The sequence below is a fragment of the Cimex lectularius genome, unplaced genomic scaffold (assembly GCF_000648675.2).
Source record: "Cimex lectularius strain Harlan isolate CLEC.00 unplaced genomic scaffold, Clec_2.1 scaffold177, whole genome shotgun sequence".
Taxonomy (NCBI): Eukaryota; Metazoa; Arthropoda; class Insecta; order Hemiptera; family Cimicidae; genus Cimex; species Cimex lectularius.
This window is the reverse complement of record NW_019392787.1, coordinates 796,568-818,314: the sequence shown is the minus strand read 5'-3', so window position 1 is coordinate 818,314 and position 21,747 is coordinate 796,568. Positions and strand designations below refer to the sequence as shown.

Below are 21,747 nucleotides of genomic sequence, written 5' to 3'. Positions count from 1 at the left end.
AGATGTTCAGGGGGCATTTGGTGCCGCCTGATGGCCTGGTATTCTCGGAGCTCTAAGAGAAAACAAAAAACTGTCCAAGAAAGCTATATCTCCTCTCACGAGATTACTTCACAGATAAGAAGGCATGTGATAAAGAAGCACCGGCCACAAAAGAGGCTCAAGGCTCATGCTGTGGACCCTGTGGAATATGCTGGAGTCACTTTTGACCCTTTGAAGCCAGAAACAGGCTGGAGTTAAGTGCGGAAGCAAACTCTGTTTTGCGACTGGTTTAAGAATGGGTGTTAGAACATAAAATTAAATTTAGTAAGGCAAATTCTAAGACCCTACATCTGTCTAGAAGAGTGACTTGGAAAATATCGTAATTTATCTAAACACTGAACGGCTGGAAAAGTTAATATCGTGAAGTTCCACGGTGTAATCTTTGATCAGAGGTTGAAGTGAGCCCAGATGTAGAGCATGTTTGCGAGAAGTATGAGCAATTTGTTAATTTGTTGTCCAGAGCCGTGAAAATTCACTGGTGGATTGGCAGTGAAGCACAATGTTATATATAAGAGTGCTTTTTTACTAATGATGCTTTATGCGGTCATTAATATTTTATAACAGTTCATTTTAAAAAAATGTTTGTTTCTAGTCTGAATAAGTACCACACTGGCTCTTTTTTAAAATAAACTGTTATAAAATATTAGTGACTGACGACCACTTTTTAACCATTGTAAGTAGTGAAGAAACAATGATAACCATGTTGATATAAAAATGTAAAAAAAAATATATATATTTGTTCTGTGTACAGGCGTTAACTCACCTGAGGAAGGATTAAAATAAATCCGAAACGTTGTGGATAAAAACTGGTTGTGGTTTTTTGAGATGACCTATTATCCCACCTTCAAGAAGGAAGAATCATAAGATAAAACATTTTTATAAATTAAAAAAACAAGAAGGTTCGAAGGTTGTTTCTATTGAGGGTTATTAAAGGATACCAGGCGATTTCACACAACACAGAATGTATGATTTTGCAAGCATGAAGCCTATTAGTGGATTGTATTGGACAAGCCTAAAAGATTCGAATCATCAAGCTGCGTATTGGTTGTCTTCAGCACGAATGTGCAGATTCTTGAACATGTATTCCAGTTGAGTGGCCAATGCTCTAATAACTAGGCTGAGCAACTGGCTAAAGATAAAGCACTAGAATGGGTCGATAACCAGCCTAGAAACGCATAAAAAATAAGAATTGTTACTGATAGTAGAATCATCACTGAACACCAAAATACATCTCCCCCTAATATAAGATATAAGAAGTCGCCTAAAGCAGATTGAGCAGGGTTGCATCCTCATGGGTCGGGTGCATTAAGGCCTCTTTCAGACAAGGCAACTAGTTGAACGGACAGGTGTCAATGAGTAGCAAAATGTTGGGGAATCGCCTCAACCCCTCACACGCAGTCAACTCGTCCGCCCAGGGGGTGCCGCTCACATTCTCATCCCCACTGGTTGACTCAACTCAAACGACACTAGTCGGCATTTGTCCTTCACACCAGTCACCTAGTTGAATCAACTGAGTTCACCATAGAAAGCGTTGCAATTGCAAGTTTCAATGCGGAGCAGTTCATTGAAGATATTATGGGACATAGTGGACTATAGTGATAAAATTAAAAGAAGTGAAGTTTGGAGGGAAGTGGAAGTAGCAGAACAGTATTTGAGAGAAAGCCCCGTTTCCCAATTTTATAACAATGGCTATCCCATACTTTTCTTTACTGGGTTTCCTCCTTTTTTGCTTTTCTTTTTGCAGAAGCACAAGCACAAGAAGTGCTCCTGCTCCCTCGGGTTCTAACATGCACTGACCTCCCGTTGGGAAGAGAGGTTGATTCCACAAGTTGCCTGGTGTGAAACCAAGTCTTCACACGCAGTAAACTAGTTGAGAGTTAACCGGGCAACTTAGTTGGATCAACCAAACTGCCTCGTCCAAAAGAGGCCTTAAGTACAATAGAAAATGAGAGCACTGACCATATGGTTAAGACTGCCTCCCAACATCTCGAGAAGAAAACTCTATTAAGGAACGATGGACCAAGCAAAAACACTTCTAAAACATTAAATAACAAACTGAAATGTTTTAACTGCAACAGGGATGGTCACCAAATTGCAGGATGCACCCGGCCAAAATGAGAGAATGGAAGCTGCTACAGATGTGGCCGAATGGGGCACCGGATTACAGACTGTAATTAATACTAATCTAATAAATAGCTATTTTGTTAACATTTGTTGCAAGACATTGAGATGAAGTTTTGGGAATTGATGTGGGAAGTGTATCTGGATATTCTCCCATTTCTTTAGCAAAAATTAATGTTTTTTTGTATAATATTTGTCAAAATTTGATATCAATTAATGTCCCAAATTAAATAAATTGTAGGAGTATAAATTTGAATGTTGAATGTTTGAAGTAACAAACTGAAATGTTTTAACTGCAACGGGGAAGGTCACCGAATTGCAGAATGCACCCGGCCAAAACGATAGAAGGGAAGCTGCTACAGATGTGGCCGAATGGGACTCCGGATTGCAGACTGTAAGTCATTTCCTAAGGATGGTACCTCAAGAGAAGGCTCTTTCAGCATCCAAGCAGGTCACAGTTATCAAAGAGACAACCAGACCACCATATTTCACTTCAGTGAGAATCAGCGGTTCGCAGAAGGACACAGAAGCTTTCATTGATTCTGGCTCAGGTATATCTTTGATCAATAGGGACCTTGTGAACGTTGACAAAATTTTGTGTGCTGGTACAAATCATTTCGAGGGAATAAATAAATCCAAATTAAATGTTTTGGGAATTTTTCTGACAAAAATCATTATTAAAGAATGCGAATATATAGAGTTCCCGATAAACTTTTATGTGGTAAATTCTGATTCAATACCGTACAAATGCCTTTTAAGCAGAGATTTTATTTCTAACCCCCTGATCTCTATCAGCTTTACTGGCGGGGTGAAAATAAAGAAAAATAATTCTGATGAAGAAAAGGAAAATTTTGTTAAACAATTAATGTTAATTGATTGTAAAGAAACTAAAACAATTCCAAAACTTGCTATTAATAAAAATTTATAAACAGAACATAAATACGTAATTGAGAATTTGGTAAAAGATTATGAAGGTAAAGAGAAACCGAAAGAACCGGAACTGAGTATAGAAGCAGAAGTTAAATTAATACATGATCATAAAGCATTTAATTTTGGACCAAGACGATTAGCCCTTACAGAGATAATTAAAGTAAATACAATAATTGAGGACTTATTAGCTAATGGGGTTATAAAGGAAAATAACTCCCCTTACGCATCACCTATTGTGTTGGTAAAGAAAAAGCCTGGAGATATCAGATTATGTGTAGACTTTAGAACTCTAAATAAAATTACCGTTAAAGATAGATTTCCACTGCCTCTGATTGATGACCAGTTAGACAAGCTTAGGGGAAAGACCTACTTTACAAAGCTCGATCTAAAAAGTGCATTCCATCAGATTAAAGTAGGAGAAAATTCCTCAAAGTATTTTTGTTTGCCCCTTAGGTCAGTATGACTACATTAAACTACCTTTCGGTTGGTGTAACAGCCCAGCGGTATTTATGAGGTTTATTAATCGAGTTTTTAAGAAACTTATCTTGTCGTCAAAAGTTTGTGTGTTTCTAGATGACATCCTCATTGTGCCTAATTCTATAGAGGACCATCTAAAGGTTATAAAAGAAGTGCTTCAGTTGTTGGCAAACAACCTACTCGAATTAAGATTAGACAAATGCGTATTTGGTATGAGTTCAATAATTTATCCCGGTTATTATATAGACGAATTTGGTATACTTCCTGCTAAAAACCACATAGAAAGTGTATTGAATTACCCAGTACCAAGAATGGCAAAAGAAATGCATGCTTCTTAGGATTGGTTAGCTATTTCAGAAGGTTTATACAAACATTTTCCGAAAACTTTTCAATTTCATTAAAAAATCCAGAGTTCAAACTTAATGATAAACTTTTACAAGTATTTGAAGATCTAAAAACTTCTTTAGTTTCAGCACCAGCGTTGGCCATATACTCACCTACAGCCGAAATTCAATTACACTGTGATGCCAGTAGTTTAGGCTTTGGTTCTGTTTTATTGCAAAAGCAAAACGATAATCAGTTTCATCCTGTAGCATATTATAGTAAACATACTACCCAATCCGAATCATGTTATCACAGTTTCGAACTTGAATGTCTGTGCATTATTTACTCCCTTAAGAAATAAAAATTGAAAAAAATTTTATGGCATACCTTTCAAAATCGTGACCGATTGTAACAGTTTGAAGATGGCAATGGATAAGAAGGACATTAACCCTAGAATTAGTAGATGGATTTTGTCTTTGCAAAATTATCATTTTACCATGGAGCATAGACCGGGAAGTAAGAAGAATCATGTCGATACTCTTAGTCGTCTACAAAACATTCTGATTCTAGAGGAGAACACTTTTGAACAGAACTAGTCGATTCAGCAGTTACAGGACAAAGCTGTTGTAAAAATCAAGAATAGTTTAGGGGATATTGAGCACTCAAAATACGAATTACGCAAAGGCCTAGTGTACAGGAAAAGGAAAGGGAAAATTTTATTTGTTGTTCCAGAAAATATGGTAAATCAGATTATGAGATTATATCATGACGATGTAGGTCATGTAGGAATAGACAAGGTGATAGAATTGATCGCAAGATTTTACTGGTTCCCAAAATTAAAGGAGAAAGTGAAAACATATATTCAAAATTGGTTAAAATGTTTAGTTTAGTTGCCTTATTCAGGTAAAAGGGAAGGGGAATTACACAATATCCCTAAAGGAGATGTGCCATTTATACAAATTCACATATACCATTTAGGGCCATTTGAAGTTACAAAAAAGAGGAATTAGTTTATTTTTGAAGTGATAGATGGCTTTACAAAGTTCATCAAATTATATTCTTGCAAAACTACAACGACACTCGAAGTTGTGAACCATTTGCTCAACTCTTTTCATATGTTTAGTCAACCGGTAAAAATAATATCGGTTAGAGCTACTGCATTTACATAGGAAAGATTAAAAAAGTTTGTAGAAACTCAAGGTATCCAACATACCCTGATAGCCAACAAGGCAACACCCAGGGCGAATGGGTAGGTAGAACGGAGTAACCGCGATTTCACTCCTATGTTGTCTAAGATTTCCCCTGCAATCAACCAATGGGATATGGTTTTTCACAAAATAGAATTTGCTCTAAATAATACCTTTAATAGAACAATCAAGCACTCCCCAAGCAAAGTTTTATTTGGAATCAATCAGCGAGGCAAAGTAAGTGATGTATCAGCAGCTTATCTAGCGGAAGTAAACAAAGAAGAAAGAAACGTAGAGGTTATTAGGGAGAACGCTTAAAAAAATATCGAAAAGTTTCAAGAAGAAAATAAGTTTGATTTTGATAGAAAACACAAAAAACCTAAATCATACAAAGAGGGAGATTTCGTAATGATTATAAACACCGATGTAACCCCAGGAGTTAATAAGAAACTGATTCCGAAATATAGAGGTCCTTATGTAATAAAGAAAGTCTGGTCAAATGATAGGTACGTAGTAGAAGACATAGAAGGTATCAAAGAAACCCAAATCCCTTTTCAAGTGATTTACGAATCGTCAAGGCTAAGGCCTTGGCAGAATGAATGTAACTCTGATTTGAATCTTTAGTTAAATACAATGACATTTTATTCTTGTTTATATAATTGTATAATGTTTACATTTAGTTTAATTATTTTCAAACTATTCTATTTGTATTTTTTTTTAAACCTACTTTTTAGATATATTTATATGTAACCTACTGATGTTAAATTGTTCTTTTGTTATTACTGATTAATCATGTTATGTTCTACTTATTTTGTTTCAATGTATGTAAGTAATTCTATCTGATTGTGACTTAAGAAGTGACTATAGGCAAAATTTGGGATGATGTTGTAATGACACTCCTTGCGCAAATTATCGAGAATTTATAACCTTACGGGATTACATTATAATCCTTAGTCTTGATATTGATATGCTTTTTAATTATGTGATTCCACTTGAAAACGTTTATGTGAATTTATGTCAAAAAGAAAGCTAAAAGGTGATTTAGGATTTACTTATTATGCTGCTTGTTATATATTTATGTTATGTACTTATAATTGCTGTGTATTTATGATGTACTAACACCTTGAGCTCCTTATGACTAGTTTTACTAAGGTGAGGTCGGGGGCAACCTCGAGGGTCAGAATTGGCCAAATTGTAGGAGAATAAATTTGAATGTTGCGCTTAGGTGACGTATATGTAAGTGTTATGTATGAGGAATAAAGAGCGTGTGTTTAGAAACGAAAAAGTCTTTACGGTTTTTTACTCGATCCAATCCTGAAGGGGGCCTACAAAATCAATATCAATCGCAATAAAATCAATTAATGTTACAAAAATAAAAACTATCTCGTTGGGAAAACACATATTTTTGTAACTTATAATTTTTCTAAGTTAACTGGAAATCTGTAATACGTAAGACTGACAATAGACCTAAAGTGATCTACAAATTTCAACAGGGAGATGGTTTTCCTGCTCTCGACATCAACAGGGTCGATGTATGCCAGCCATCTCAACTTCTCGCCAAACAGTGGGCTGAGGAACGTACCACACAGGTGTGCCTGTGAGGCAGAGTTGAGTGGGCTATGGACCCTCTTCAATCCACAAAAGTAGATGTACATCCTTTTCGATGTGGAGAATATTATTACCATTATTATTACGATAGCAACTAGGCATTGAAATGATGTTATGGGAATCGATGTGAGCAGTAATGTTGGATTTTCTCCGTCTTTTTGGGCATGATATTGATTGTTTTTGTATTTCTAAGTTTGATATTTTTATTAATTAAAGTTCAACAAAAAATAATAATAAAATAAATCTTTACCTATTTGGGAAAACACATATTTTTGTAACTCCTAACCATTCTAAGTTCATTCTGTAATAGGTAAAGCAGGTAATGTTTTATTTTTGGAACACTACCGGTATTAAAATTTGCAGATAGTATTAAACCGAGGGGATTATATTGGCTGCTGGGACAATAATAAAAATTAATTCTAACATGCTCACTAACCTGACTGCCAGCAGAGAGAGTTGATTTACAATTTGTAAATCCCTCCTGGAAAAAGAAAAAATTAAGTTTAAATGAGAGAATAGTAGACAACTTACATAAATAGATGTTATATAAATGCAATTTACCCTTTGAAGGCAACAATCCTTTCCTTGAAACAGCTACAATGAACCAGCTAACTGCACACTGTTCAACACTCACGAAACAAATTAACACACTTAATTGTTTTACTGTTTAAATAGCACTTTGTGAAAATGTAGGAAAAACAAAAACGGCACAACACCATCTAGAAAAGAAAAACACAAGAAATGTATAAAACTTACAATAAATGAAATATAATGTACAATGACAATCAGATTACACAGAAATTGTATTAAATAATAACTATAACATACAAAAAGGGCAGAATATGATTTCTTGTACTAATACTAAATAGAATCTCCATATAAATAAATTTACAAAATCTTTAAGTTTTGTTTGAACTTTCAACAGGAATCAACTTTTGGTCAACCAATAAAATTACATTTTTAACAGCATTGTTACAATAGCAAAGGCTTCAAAACATACAATATAGTACTTGTGGTTATTATTATAAAAAGAACTTATTTCAAAATGAAATAAAATAACTTCGACTTAATATTGTCAAATTCTTTTGTTGTGGGTGCAAAAGTTAGTTTAAACAGCTCCAATTATCATTGTTTTCGTTAATAATTAGTAAAATAACAAAATTTTATTTGTTCAAATTCAAAAGATTGAAGAGAACTGAGAATTATTTTTTAAATCAGACTAGTTAAAAGTTATGCTATAGTGAAATTGGGGAGGGGAAGATCTGGGGTAAACTTTTTATGCCGGACATAGCAGAGAATCTGTCAACCCTGTTCGGCCTATTCTTAGAAACGTGAGTACGACACCTCTTCACCTATTCAGATCGTCCTAGGGCCGCCTCCCCAGCTAATCGATGCTCTATTTCAATTTAATAATAACACATTTTCAGAGTCTGGGGACTGGACTGTAAAGCCAATTCTGAAAATTAGGACCCTGTTTTTCTTCCATTAATTCTAAATTTTACTCTGTACTTTGTGATTTCTAAATTTTTATGCCTTCATATGAAATAGAGCATCTGTCTGTCAACCTCCGATGGCCTATTCTTAGTCGAGTGAGAATATTCACTCTTTGCCTGTCTATATCTGACAACTGAGCTGTTGATACATTTGTGCCTCTGTGTCATTCTAGCCCACCAATTTCAATTTAATAATGTTTTTAACACATCGATGGAGGGCCAGATTGTGATGGTCAGTTCTGAAAATTGGGATGTCCCTGCCTTAGCCAGTGAGTAAACACAGTATTAATAAATCAATCAAAAAATTAAAACAGCCATAAATACTAATTTTATTTTTTAATCTATATATGTTTAGCAGTCATAATTGACTGTTTTGACCCATGACGGCTCAATACGCCGCTACCTAACCATTTGAACTATTGACTCACAAAGCCACGAAAGCTCAAGTGGTTAGAAACTTGAAACCCTCTCATATCAATAACTTTTCATCTCTACCAAGATCGTAGATAAAAGATATAATTTATAAAATAATTATGTGTTGCAAAAATGTACAAAAACTATATATAAGTCAAGAAATAAGTAAAATACGTAAACGTTCGAAAAAGTATGTGTTTTCACCAGTTTTTAGATGTTCACCTACCTGGGGAAATGTTAGTTACGAGTTGAAGTAATAATGTATTGAACTATTGCTACTAGGTCTCAGATACCGATAGCTCCAGAAATTATACCCAAAATGTAAAAAAAAAACTTTTTAAAACTCATGAACCAACCTGCAATACTTAAAGTAAAGTCTGTGTTTTAAACGGATTTTAGATTTACACGAATTGGTGGAGTTGTTAGTTGCGAGTTTGTGTCTCGATGTATTCGACTATTGCTACAAGATCACAGATACTAATCTTATGTACCTACATATCGTAATCGTAAATATCTGAAGGTGCCCTTACATTGTCAAATGTTCAACAAAGTGACACACAATGTTGCATTGCATCACCCCTATATTTCATTACATTTTTGTTGAAACTTTAATTGTAAATTGGGAATTGTATGACCACCATGTCCCCAATAGCTATTGCATCAATTATTAAGATTAGATGATGTCAATGTTACAAGAAAACAAAAAAGAAAACTCAGAATTTGGATAAAGGAATGGCAAAAGGTGACCCTTAACCATGATAGCATAATTCAAGAACAACAGTTATCATCCCCCCTTGATTAAAAAAATTATTTGAGGATGGATTCTAATACTTGCGTAAAACTTTGATAACTGATATTTCCACATATGTATAAACAAGACACACAATTAAAAGATTCCATCAAGAATACCAGCCAATAATGGAAAATAATGTGCAATATGCACCTACACGACCCAAACTGTACAAAAGATTTCAAACATTTTTGAAACTAGTCAATCATTTGTGCAATGCATCAAACACTGCCATTCATTGGCAAATTATATTATGCACAATTTGTTTGAAAATGTCCCTGCCCTTACCTGTGAGTAAACCCAGTATTAATAACTCAATCAATAAATTAGAACTGCCATAAACACTAATTTTATTTTTTAATCCATATATGATTAGCAGTCATAATCGACCGTTATGATCCATAACCTTCAGCTTAATACACTACTGCTCTAGCCACTTGAGCTATTGTGACTTCGTAAGTCAATATTTCAAATGGTTAGAGCAGTACTCTTATTGAGCTGAAGGTTGTGTTCTAACCCAACTTGCTTGCGGCACTAACTTTTTCATCTCAACCAAGGCCTTAGATAAAACATGTAACTAATTGAAGTAATTATACTTTTTTAGTGTTGTGAGCAGGATTTGAACCAACAACCATCCGCTCAATATGCCATTTCTCTAACCACTTGATCTATCATGACTTCTTGAGTCAATAGCTCAAGAGGTTAAGGCAGTGGCGTATTGAGCCAAAGGGTGTGGGTTTGAAAACCACTCATAACACTAACTTTTCCATCTCACCAAGGCCTTACATAAAACACATAATTAATTGAACTTTTTTAGTGTTGCGAGCGAGATTCAAACCAATGACCATTGGTCCGTAAAAAGTATAATTAATTGAAATAATCTCATTATATATGAATTATCATAAAAACGACCTGCTCCTCTTGAAAAAATATTGGATTTGTTGCTAATCAAAAATAAAATTTTATCGAAGTTACTAGGCGATCCGGAGTGGCTGAACCGACTTGTTGTGTTGCAATAATACATCCAACAAATCAATATTTAAAACTGGCGATGATTGATAAATTATTTCATTAACGATTTTTCTTTGATTTCAACGAAAAAGCAGCTTTTATTAATGAAAATAATTATAATATTCCGAAATAAAAGCTCACCGTGAAAAAACCGAGTCTCGACCGTCAGTTGTAGCCTGAATCGTCCATGGAAATGGCGGGAAACGGCCGGTGATTCAAGGACACTTCCAAGTAAATAAAAAATATTAAATTCTTTAAAATACTTTCTAAAAATAATAACACCAAAACTTACGGAATATTTTAGAATCAATTATTTATTTTTAAACTCAAATAATTATTCAAATTCTAAACGGAGAATCATCGGCCTATCAGATCACTGCCAGCTTGAACAAGTATCTACTAAAAGTAAAAGTTTTTAAATTGAGCTTAATTTTGAAAATAATTAGTTACAATATTTGGTTGATATTATTTTAAGACATTTTTCAATATTTAAATTAATTTGTGAGAAAATTTTATGAATAATTATCAGTTGGTGATGGGACTGGGAAGTAATATTCCCGCCATTCGCCCTCTTTCTCTCCTGGCGGCCACCGGTTGTACATCACATTTTCATCCACGAAAAAGGTATTTATCATTTTTGAAATTTATTAGTTTAAAAAGTCTAGGTCTTTTTTTTTTTTTTTTAATGAATTCCATTGCAAATAGTCAATTGACCACTTTTCATTTATTATATAATACGGATATTGATTTATTTTGGATTATGGATCAAAAGCTCAAACTGGCTCTTCGAGTCGGCTCAAACGGTTAAGATGTTAAAATTTCATTTAAACCCTCGATAATTGTCTTTTTTCTTTATTTTAAAAAGAAATTTATTAAATTTCATTTGTGTGGTATTTAGTGACCGTTAATTAATGATCATTTAGAGATTATAAGATGCGCTCTGCACGATAAAGAAAATGTTTTTTACTTACTTTGAGTAGGAACAATCTTTTTTAAAAAGGATTGAATACCATACTCACTCCATCATTCATCATTTCTATTAAGAAAATGTTTTTCTAAATCTACATCACACCAGACTGCATCTCACTAACTCTAAATAATCATTAGATTTTATTGTTGTAATATTATTTCATCATATCCATCAAACGAACGAATACTCAGACCTCATTTAGTTATATTTAAGATAAATAGAAGATCAAGAGTTCTTTTAGTCATCAATTAATTTTTCTAAAAACTATCTTTTTTTTCTATTTATCCAAATTGAAGCCTCGTTGAGTCGAGAGTTGCGAGTTAGCGACTTTGGCCTGTTGCTAATTAAAATTGATTCCATGTATCAATCTTCATAAAATTTGGTCAAAATATCCACAAACAATTTATGAAACTAAGGAAATATCAAAAGTCTTAAAAAACATTTGAAAAAGTTTCTTTTTTTTTCGATTTATCCAAATTGAAGCCTCGTTGAGTCGAGAGTTGCGAGTTAGCGACTTTGGCCTGTTGCTACTTCATATTGATTCCAAGTATCAATCTTCATTAAATTTAGTCCAAATATCCACAATACTTTATGCAACTAAGGGAATATCAAAAGTCTAAAAAAACATTTGAAAAGTATCTTTTTTTTCGATTTATCCAAATTGAAGCCTCGTTGAGTCGAGAGTTGCGAGTTAGCGACTTTGGCCTGTTGCTACTTCAAATTGATTCCGTGTATCAATCTTCATAAAATTTGGTCAAAATATCTACAAACACTTTATGAAACTAAGGAAATATCAGAAGTCTAAAAAGACATTTGAAAAGTATCTTTTTTTTCGAATTATCCAAATTGAAGCCTCGGTTGAGTCGAGAGTTTCAAGTTAGCGACTTTGGCCTGTTGCTACTTCAAATTGATTCCGTGTATCAATCTTCATAAAATTTGGTCAAAATATCCACAAACACTTTATGAAACTAAGGAAATATCAAAAGTCTAAAAAAACATTTGAAAAGTTTCTTTTTTTTCGATTTATCCAAATATATGCCTCGGTTGAGTCGAGAGTTGCGAGTTAGCGACTGGCCTGTTCCTACTTCAAATTTATTCCTTGTATCAATTTTCATAAAATTTGGTCAAAATATCCACAAACACTTTATGAAACTAAGGAAATATCTAATGTCTTAAATAACATTTGAAAAGTATCTTTTTTGTCGATTTATCCAAATTGAAGCCTCGTTGAGTAGAGAGTTGCGAGTTAGCGACTTTGGCCTGTTGCTACTTCAAATTGATTCCGTGTATCAATCTTCATAAAATTTGGTCAAAATATCCACAAACACTTTATGAAATGAAGGAAATTTCAAAAGTCTAAAAAAAATTTTCTGCGAGAAGATATCACTCTTTTAAAGAAGAGTAAGTTTAAAGAAAAATATTCTGTATTTTGTATACCAATTTTGTATCTCTCAGAAATTTCAACAACTAATTTATCTTTGCGGGTCGTTATTAAGAGTATTTTCAATATTGTTAGAGGTTTTAGTTAATTATACTTTTTATCTAAGGTCTTGATTGAGATTAAAAGGGAAGTGCTACAAGTGTAATTTGGCAGGTGAATTTCATGGGTTCAAATCCAGCTTGTGACACTACCTTTTTCATCTCAACCAAGACCTTAGATAAATAGTATAATTAATACAGTCAATTATGACTTTTAAATACATATGTGGATTGTTAGAGATGTTCAACTTTTGACATTCTCATATTTTTTTCATTTTTTTCAGCAGATTTTTTATGCTCAACTCTTCTATGCAAGTACCACAAAAAAAGGAAATTCCACTCCCTCCCCCCAGACATTAGGAACATATTGGTGGCCTACAACACCCCAAGGACAACACCCCAAGAAAGTTTATTTTATCATTCAAATGGTTTATAATTGCCAACATCAATACAGTTTAATGATTATAACATACATAATTTTAAGAAGAATTCATTAATGATATTACATCTGCTCTTAATGATATATATGTCACATTTCAATTTATTTCAAAGTGACAATGTTGCGATTTAGATTTCATGATTAGGGCCTAGAGCAAAAATAAAAGAGGATCTAGAGAAATGAGGGAAGAAGTGAATAAGTCCATTCCGGTAGATGATAGACAAAAGAAGCGTGCGATCCTCAAAAGAATTTAAAAAGTGTTATATTCCCTAAAATAGAGGGCTTCGGTCCACTGCGGATTGACTGTAAACAGTGAGTACCTATCCACCCTTGTCTTAAATGGTCTGGCAAACGGTTTGCATGAAATTATTGTTTATTTAAATTAAAAAAGTTTTAATTGTTTGATTAAAATTTAAAACAGAAATTAATTGATTTTAATTGTTATTTTCTTGTGTAATTAATAAATTGTTTTCAAACTTTAATTAAATTTTATAATAAAAAGGCACCTGATTGGTTGTATTCAGGTTCGCTCTGGGGCTCTGTTTCTCATAAAAAGGATTCAGAGTTGGGCCCGTCTTGTTGAATCGAGAAAAGACCATGACATATACTTTCTCCTATTCGCAGACAACCGAATTCCATACAGTCCTTTCTGAATCTGACTGTGTTTATTTACAGTCCAAAATAATTAACCTGGAAAAGTGTTCCATCAACAACTATATGATCCACAAAATTAACACTGCAACAATCTCTCAAGTAGACTTAAATCTACCCTGGTTCCCAGACTCCTTATATAATATCTCATTGAGTAAAGTCAAAATTGTCTAAGATCTTGACAATCACTTTGACCAATCTCTCTCCTTTAATCACTATATTAACCTATTAGCCAGTAGAGCAAACAAATTTTTATTATTCATATGTCACTCCAAGGATTTTAATCCTTCAATTACTACCATCCTATACACTTCCCTTGTACGCTCTCATTTAGAATACTGCTCCTTAATCTGTCCCCACACTACAATTCCGATATTAAATTATTAGATCAAATTCAGCACTAATTCCTTAGATTAGGCTGCAGCAAAATGAATCTATGCTATTATGAGTTTAATTTCACTTGAATATTGTTGTATTACACTTGAGTCTTTATTCTCGTATAAACTACTTAACAACAAGATATAGTTAAGTTATTTCTACAAATAAATTTCCACATCCCCACTAACCGAGCCCAACCCTGCTAAGAGACTGTACAGGCTTGAAACCAAATTAATAGAGACTTCTTTAACAACTCTTTCAACGTTTAAAAATTCTCCTCTTGTTGTCCCTTCTCATATCAACAATTCATCTATTAATTTTGTCCTAAAGTTAAAAATATAAACATTATTTGTAACTCCAAGCTTGCATGATATGACCATAATATGAACTCTATTATTAAAACGGTCTACGCAAACCTCCATTCTCTTTTATGCCTTTGGTTTTTCATTCTACAGAAAGCTAGAGTTACCCTTATTAAATCCCTAATAATTCTTTTATTCCCTTACCACCCTTAGGGCACCATTTTTTCACTTTCGTCAGACTTCCAATCTGCTTATGGCCTTCAAATTTTGATCATTCCTGCATTAAACCAAAAGTTCATATTTCTTTATATATTAATGTGATATTGATTTGTTACTTTTATCAGACAATTTGAGTGTTCATTTCATTTATTATTATATATTTTAATTACATTTTATTTTTATTTAGTTATTTATTTATTAGAAATGATTTATTTTTATATTGCCATGTCATTATGTCTATTATTAGTTCTAATAAAATGTATTTTTCAATTGGTTTTATATTTTATATTCTATTTCATTGTAAATTTAACCACCGCAATCCAGCCCTCTAATGCTAAGAATGCAATTAAAAAAATGATTAAAAGGGGCAGTGTCGATAGGCCAGATCGGCAGAGAAACCTTGGCGTATCAAGAGCACTGTCGATGGGTGGCCTTCAGAAGATCTGACTCGTAGAAGAAAGGTCAATCTCACCCGATTAACAATAGGGCATGCAAGATTAACACACGGACTTGGGGGGCTGCGGTAGCCAAGTGGCTAAGGCGTCAGACTCTCGGCTAGTAATCCTGCGGTCGTGGGTTCGAGCCCCACCGTCGCCTCTGGACTTTTTCTGATGCCTAAAGGGACCGGTGGCCGCAATTGAAAGAAATTGACACGGCACTCATCAATGGAAGGGGCGGGATCGGATCTCAGCGACCCTGAATTTGGTCCCAACCCCCTTCAAAAATGAGTTTCTTCTATGGAAGAACACCGGCACAACAGGGGCTCAAGTTCACATTTGTGTTGCAAGCCCCCCCCTCCCAAAAAAATATGGAGCCAGGGATAAAGTACAATAAGCTGTACAGCTCAGCTGCAGTGCTCAGGAGGGAACTCCTCCAGTCCCTGGTATCCATTGGGGGAAAAAACCGGACTTTTAGTTTTGAACCAAAGCCCGTCTATGTGTCCGGCATGCAGAGAAAGGTTGCTTGATGTGTCCCACCTAATTGAAGGGTGCAATTCCATAGCTCCATTCAAAGAGCGTGAAGGGTTGCCACCTGATTTGAGAATTGTGTTTGAGCACGCAGCATGTACTTGGGTCCCCTATTCCGATTCTTGGAGGACATGGGGTTGTTCTATTGTAGATAGTAATAATAGTTGTATATACCTAGTTTGAGTTGAGAGTGAATTTATTAATGTGAATGTGTGGTATGAGAGGGTCGATACTCAATGGCAGAATAACAAGAATCCCATAAACCCCTCTTAGGCTATTTGTATAGTATATGTAAAGGGTGATCGAGGAATGTCAAGTACTCAATCACACTAATTGAATGAATGGGATGTAAATAGGAGTGTATCTATTTAAGAATGAATGTGAGTAAGAATGGGTTCGGACAGAAGGTGTTGGTTGCTGAATTGACCTTGCTGTTGACAGCACCCCCCTGGAGCCCAACCTCGGTGGCAGGTCAGATAAGGCTGAGGTCTGTCAACACCCGTGGTGGGTAATTCTCGAGTCTGTCACCAATTTACTGTAAATAACAAAAGTTGGAATCGCCAGTGGACTACGAGAAGCCTATAGGCTTAACATGGCAAATGTTTGTACGTATGTACGGATTTGAGCCTATATAAATCCAATCATTGTAAATTTTAGTTTACTTTGTAAACTGTTACTTTGTGACATTTTGTGCACATGAAAAAAGAGTGTGGCTGCCTGTTAAATAAATAAATACAATCAATTGCTGATCCCTTGTCGATGTTGATTTCTTGAGACAATGTATCTTACTTATTACTAGGTTTATTTATTAGTACTTTTGAAACTGATTCGATAATAATATTTTTGCGTACATTTTGGCCTTTTTCACAAGTTCAACTGGATACCATTATTCTTAGTATGATTCTAGTTCCTAATATCCGTGAAGAATGGACCTGTGTATCTTTTTAAGCCTTTTTAAGAAATATTGTGTCATTATTGGTAACATGTAATTACAACCAATAAAACAAAATATACATTCATCGGTGTTTGTTAAGAGTTCAACATAACCCAGTTTATAAAACGAACTTAAAAAGGAAAGGAAGAAGGAATAATAAGGATATTATTTATTTATTCTTGCAGCCATTATTTTTAATCTGAATCTGGTCATTTTTTCGGTTTAACTAAACAGAAATTTTGTATCATTTCGAAATTAACTGGCGGATGAATACGTTCACGACAAACGTACAGTTTAAACAAGCGAACAGCTGCTGCCCTGCTGGTGCCTGGTAGCGTCCTCTATCCTTATAGTCATGTACACCAAAGTATATACATATAATATACATACAAGATATAATCATGTATCATATTTGAATATCTTTATCGTTTAAGTTACCAACAATTTTGATGGGACCTTAAATGCAAATAATCGTAATTCAATATCACTGTTCTTGAAATATGATAATGCATTGATTCGTTAATACTGTTATGCGATCTTGAGTCGATCTTAGTTTCGTTCCAATGCCATCTTGTCGGCATGATGTTTTCTGTGTCATGTGTTTAGGTTGTCAATATACCAAATTATAACTTTCGTTTTATCGTTTCCCAATAAGATTAATTTTGGATTCGGAGAATTCATCGGGAGTGAAGCGTTAACCCTAATCCTCCTCTACTTGATTGGATTAGGTCGCGATTCTGTCGACAGCCCAACGGAGGTTTGTTTTGTTCTTCGCATGATTTTGTGTGAAATGAAGGTCGGAATCGAAGTTATTTCGATCCGTTCGTCGAACGCACCCAACTAGGTAGTATTGGACATAGCGTACAGATAAATGTTCATTGTTTAAAACTGTGCGGGAAGATTGAATAGAACCTGGAAATGGATTCTGGCCGGTATTATTCCAGCGACGAAGAGTTACCGCCTCGGGATGTGTTCAGACCGAACGAAGCTTCCTCCTCGCGATCCGGATCCGTGGGCAAATCTAATAATAGTTACAAAAGTCACGCTTATTCCCCTGAAAGGACCAGCCCTCCTTATTCCAAGCACAGATCCAAAGAAGACAAAAAGTACTATGACAGACACAAGTCTCACAGAAGAGATATATCCAAGGACAGACATTCTCAGAAATATGAAAACAGAAGCCGTAGTCGGAGTCGGAGCAATCGGTCGAGAAGCAATAGCAGAGTGAAATGCTCGAGAAGCAGAAGCAGGGGGAAGCGGTCAAGAAGCAGAAGCCCAAGACGCTCCTACAGGGATTACTCTCCGAAGAGAAACATAGACTATGCTGAAAGGAGTCCAAGGAGGAAACACGATACAAAGTCAAACAAGCTGTCAATACTTGAAAAAATGGGAATCGATTTGAAAGTACCTGAAAATGAGAAAGGTGGTTCCAGTTCGATTGTACCTAGTTATTATAATCCTCTTGTCGCCAACCCGGCCAAGTATGCTGAACAGATCGCCAAAAGGAAATTGTTATGGAATAACAAAAAAGTGAGTAAAGATGAAGGTGAAACGGTAAAAAATGCCAGCATATGGCAGGGTGCTAAGTTCTCTCAGGATCAAGACGGGAAGATGACTGCCAAGTTCCAACGGCTGATGGGAATGAAGGAAGTTCCACCTAAAGAAGTGCAAACGGAGCAAGACGGTAAAGTCAAGGATTTGTTCAAAAAGCAAGAGGAGCTCTTTTCCTCAATGGAAATGCAGTACGAAGTGGCAAGGGCAACTACACATACTCAACGCGGTGTTGGGCTAGGCTTTGGACCTCGACACATACCGTGATTTTACTTCCTACTGTCATCAACTTGACATGTATTATTTTACATATGTATTATGTGACAAAATTATTAGGCATAAAATTAATAATTCCAAAAGATATACAGTACTGTACAAATTTAAAGTTGTCTGTAACTAAATTGAAATGAAAATATGGCCTTTTCAATTATTTTAAAGAAAAAATATGCCAAGGATAAAGCTTCTGTTTTCACCTTATTTTAGTATTTGTATCACAAATACAACATTTAAAATTATATGTCTTTTATTACTTGAATCCACATACCATATCTTTTAAGCATAATTGATTTTTTATACACACATTCAAATAACATACTTCTATTCATGTTTTAAACTTTTTTATGTATTTATACAACAATATAAAAAAAAGAAAATGAAATTTATAATATGATAACTACAAGTTTTATTCTTACATAACGATCAGTTTATTCATTATATGCTACTAGTATTTTAATTATTGAAATATGGAATTTTCATAAGATTTTATGCCATAATTTAATTGGTGTACAATATAATGTATTTTTTTATATATACAGGGTGTCAGGCTACTCGTGCCAGAAACTTTAACAAGGAATTTCACACCTCCACTGACCAAAAAAGAACCAAGGTCTGATTCTCAACCTTTTGCAGTTATTCAACATTTTATTTTATATATATTTTATTTATTTTTTTACTCTTCTCTTCCGGTTGTTGACTTTTTATATTTCTTGGGTTTCTTTTCAGGAACTAGACAACCATCAAACTCACTTTCTTTAATAAATATATGTGTGATATTTATCTCAGAATCTCTAAATAATCACTAAGAAATATATTTTTTATTTATTTTTTTCAGTTATCTACAGTTTTTGTCATAAATCTACTTGTTGCTCCTGAACTATTCATTTTTGGGGAAATCCAAAAAATGCATAGAAAAGAGCATTAAATTTCCTTTAAAAAGACACCCTTATAGAACTTTCAATCAATTTTTGGCAAAAAAACAAATCTTTCAAAAACTAGTAAATTTGACATCTTGGAAAAATGTATGGCAAAGCTTGACAAATTTCACAGCAACTTCACTGTTCAATAAGCTTTTTGTGGTATACCCTTGTCTTTAATCACATTAAACCATTTTATGCTAAATGGGGGGGAAAAAGTGGTGATGTGTTAAAAAGGGAGAATGGGTAATTCAACTTTTGTTCTGGGTAAAATTTATTTCCCTACTTTAACTTAATAAAAAAAGTACCAAAAGAAAAAAAATGAAATAACACATATAAAGAGACAACAAACAAAGCAAACAACCAAAGCAGGAAAATTTGGACAAAATAGCTACATAAATGCAGACAAAAGGGGGGAAAAATAATGCTGAAGTTGTAAAACCTAACCCTAATCTAAAAAAAGCACAAAAAAGAAAAATTCAATATAAAAATCAAACAAAATAGAAACTTAAACATAGCAAACAATCAAATTATGAATTTTTTGTCACTCTGGAGGTTCACTAGCAAAGTTTGCGATACGAGTAGCCTAACACCATGTGTAAAGTTTATTAATTGAATATATTGAAAAGTTATTTGAATTAGTTTTTCAAAATAAATAAAACTGATATTAAAGAAAGCAATAGATAATATAACCGAGAGAGATTATGTCACTAAATCCTAAATAATTAAACCTCTTGAAATATTTCTGATATAATGCAACTCAAAACCGTGTTCTTAAGTGGCTTTTGAAGCATGGAATGATATTAATTTTTAGTTTTCAATTGATTTCAATTCTTCTACCACAAAAATATTGCTGAAAGGGAGGTATGTTCTTTCTAATCTATTTGGATTAGATAACATAATCAAAAATATATCTATAAAAATTGTAATTTCAGAAATTGGGTATTTTCATCCTTTACAAGTGGCAGCTCAAGCAATAATGTTTCACAAGTTTGTTACATTAGAAATACTTTTCATATCTTTCCTCTTTAGTTGTTGTTACTCACAAGGTAAATATGATCTGAGTATAATTTTAAGTTTATAATAATATTAATACAATAGTTTGTAACCAAAGTTTTGAATGATGATTGGCTCAGAAAGTACTTGGAAGAGTTGAAAGTGATTTTGAAGAATGGCGATGAAGAAATGGGAATTCCAAAACTTGATCCATATTTCTTGAACTACGATGTTGTTATAGATAGACAGCCAAAAATGAAGTCTGTTCCAATTCTATACTTTATTTATACTGTAATTTTATTGCAAACAATGTTTATCTCATCTCTTTTCCTTACAGCGCTACACTTCATGTTGATGGTGTTCTCACAAACTTCTCAGATTATATTGTCAGTTATGCTAAATTGGAGAAAAATCTATCTGTTTCTTTTCTATTGACATTTATAAATCCGACATTCAAAGGAAGATTCTCAATAAATGGAACTGCAATGACAGTTATACCTGTGGACAGTGAAGGAATTTTACAGTACATGCTAATATTACAGTTACTTTTTAAAACAAGTTATTCAGCCATATGTAAAATTTCAGGAGTGGTTTTAACTACTTGGCAATATTAGTGGAATCTCAAATTGTGGCTCAAAATCAAACAATTCAAATGAATGACATTTCATTTGCGTACAGCCTTGATGACTTGAAGGTAATTCTTCAAAATTGTATATATATAAAAAGATGATTCCCACCTTATAATGATATCTTGGGACTAACATTTACAGGTTACTGTTGAAGGACTTCTTGTTGACTTTGGTTTTACATATTTACTCAGAGATGTTATTTATGATGTGGTTTTTCCATTAGTGACTAAATATCAAAATGGTATACAAAATGCTATACAAACTACACTTCTTAGTATTGGTAATGTTGAATTAAAAGAAGTAGGACTTAGATCATTAATTGAAATGGTTAAGAAGAAATACATCTTTTAAAATGTTTAAAAACATGAAATGTAATGTTTTTGATGAGAATTTTTAACAAATCAATCTAAATATTTGTTTTTTATTTATTTAATTTTCATTAAAATATTATTATGAATTTCATTAATAAAATGATGATTATAAAATGGATCATACTTGTACTTTTTTACAATCATTAAATTTATATTTTCTTTATTTTAATTCATCTCAAATAAGAAGGGTATTACTTCATACTGGGTATTTCTGGTGAGGGATCATACCATTATACAGTTCTTTTTTAAGTTTTCAATGGAGTACATAGTTTT

At 33.6% G+C, this 21,747-nt stretch overlaps 2 protein-coding genes across 3 annotated transcripts; both read left to right on the top strand.

Annotated features, from left to right (window-relative positions):
- The first annotated feature begins 17,273 nt into the window (after positions 1-17,273).
- Positions 17,274-18,800, top strand: LOC106673981 (arginine/serine-rich coiled-coil protein 2-like). Its single transcript, XM_014406392.2, has one exon. The coding sequence runs from the start codon at positions 17,653-17,655 to the stop codon at positions 18,550-18,552; it is 900 nt and encodes a 299-aa protein (XP_014261878.1). The 5' UTR covers positions 17,274-17,652; the 3' UTR covers positions 18,553-18,800.
- Positions 18,801-20,239: 1,439 nt separating this feature from the next.
- Positions 20,240-21,500, top strand: LOC106674028. 2 transcript variants are annotated; one of them, XM_014406461.2, is made up of 6 exons: positions 20,240-20,342; positions 20,414-20,527; positions 20,615-20,734; positions 20,812-20,997; positions 21,060-21,168; positions 21,245-21,500. In XM_014406461.2, exons 3-6 carry the CDS (start codon positions 20,664-20,666, stop codon positions 21,452-21,454), a joined length of 576 nt encoding a protein of 191 aa, XP_014261947.1. In that variant the 5' UTR covers positions 20,240-20,342; positions 20,414-20,527; positions 20,615-20,663; the 3' UTR covers positions 21,455-21,500. The 2 variants fall into 2 exon arrangements, with proteins under 2 accessions (XP_014261947.1, XP_014261946.1); XM_014406460.2 differs by having other exon boundaries at positions 20,243-20,342; positions 20,593-20,734.
- The last annotated feature ends 247 nt before the right edge of the window (positions 21,501-21,747 follow it).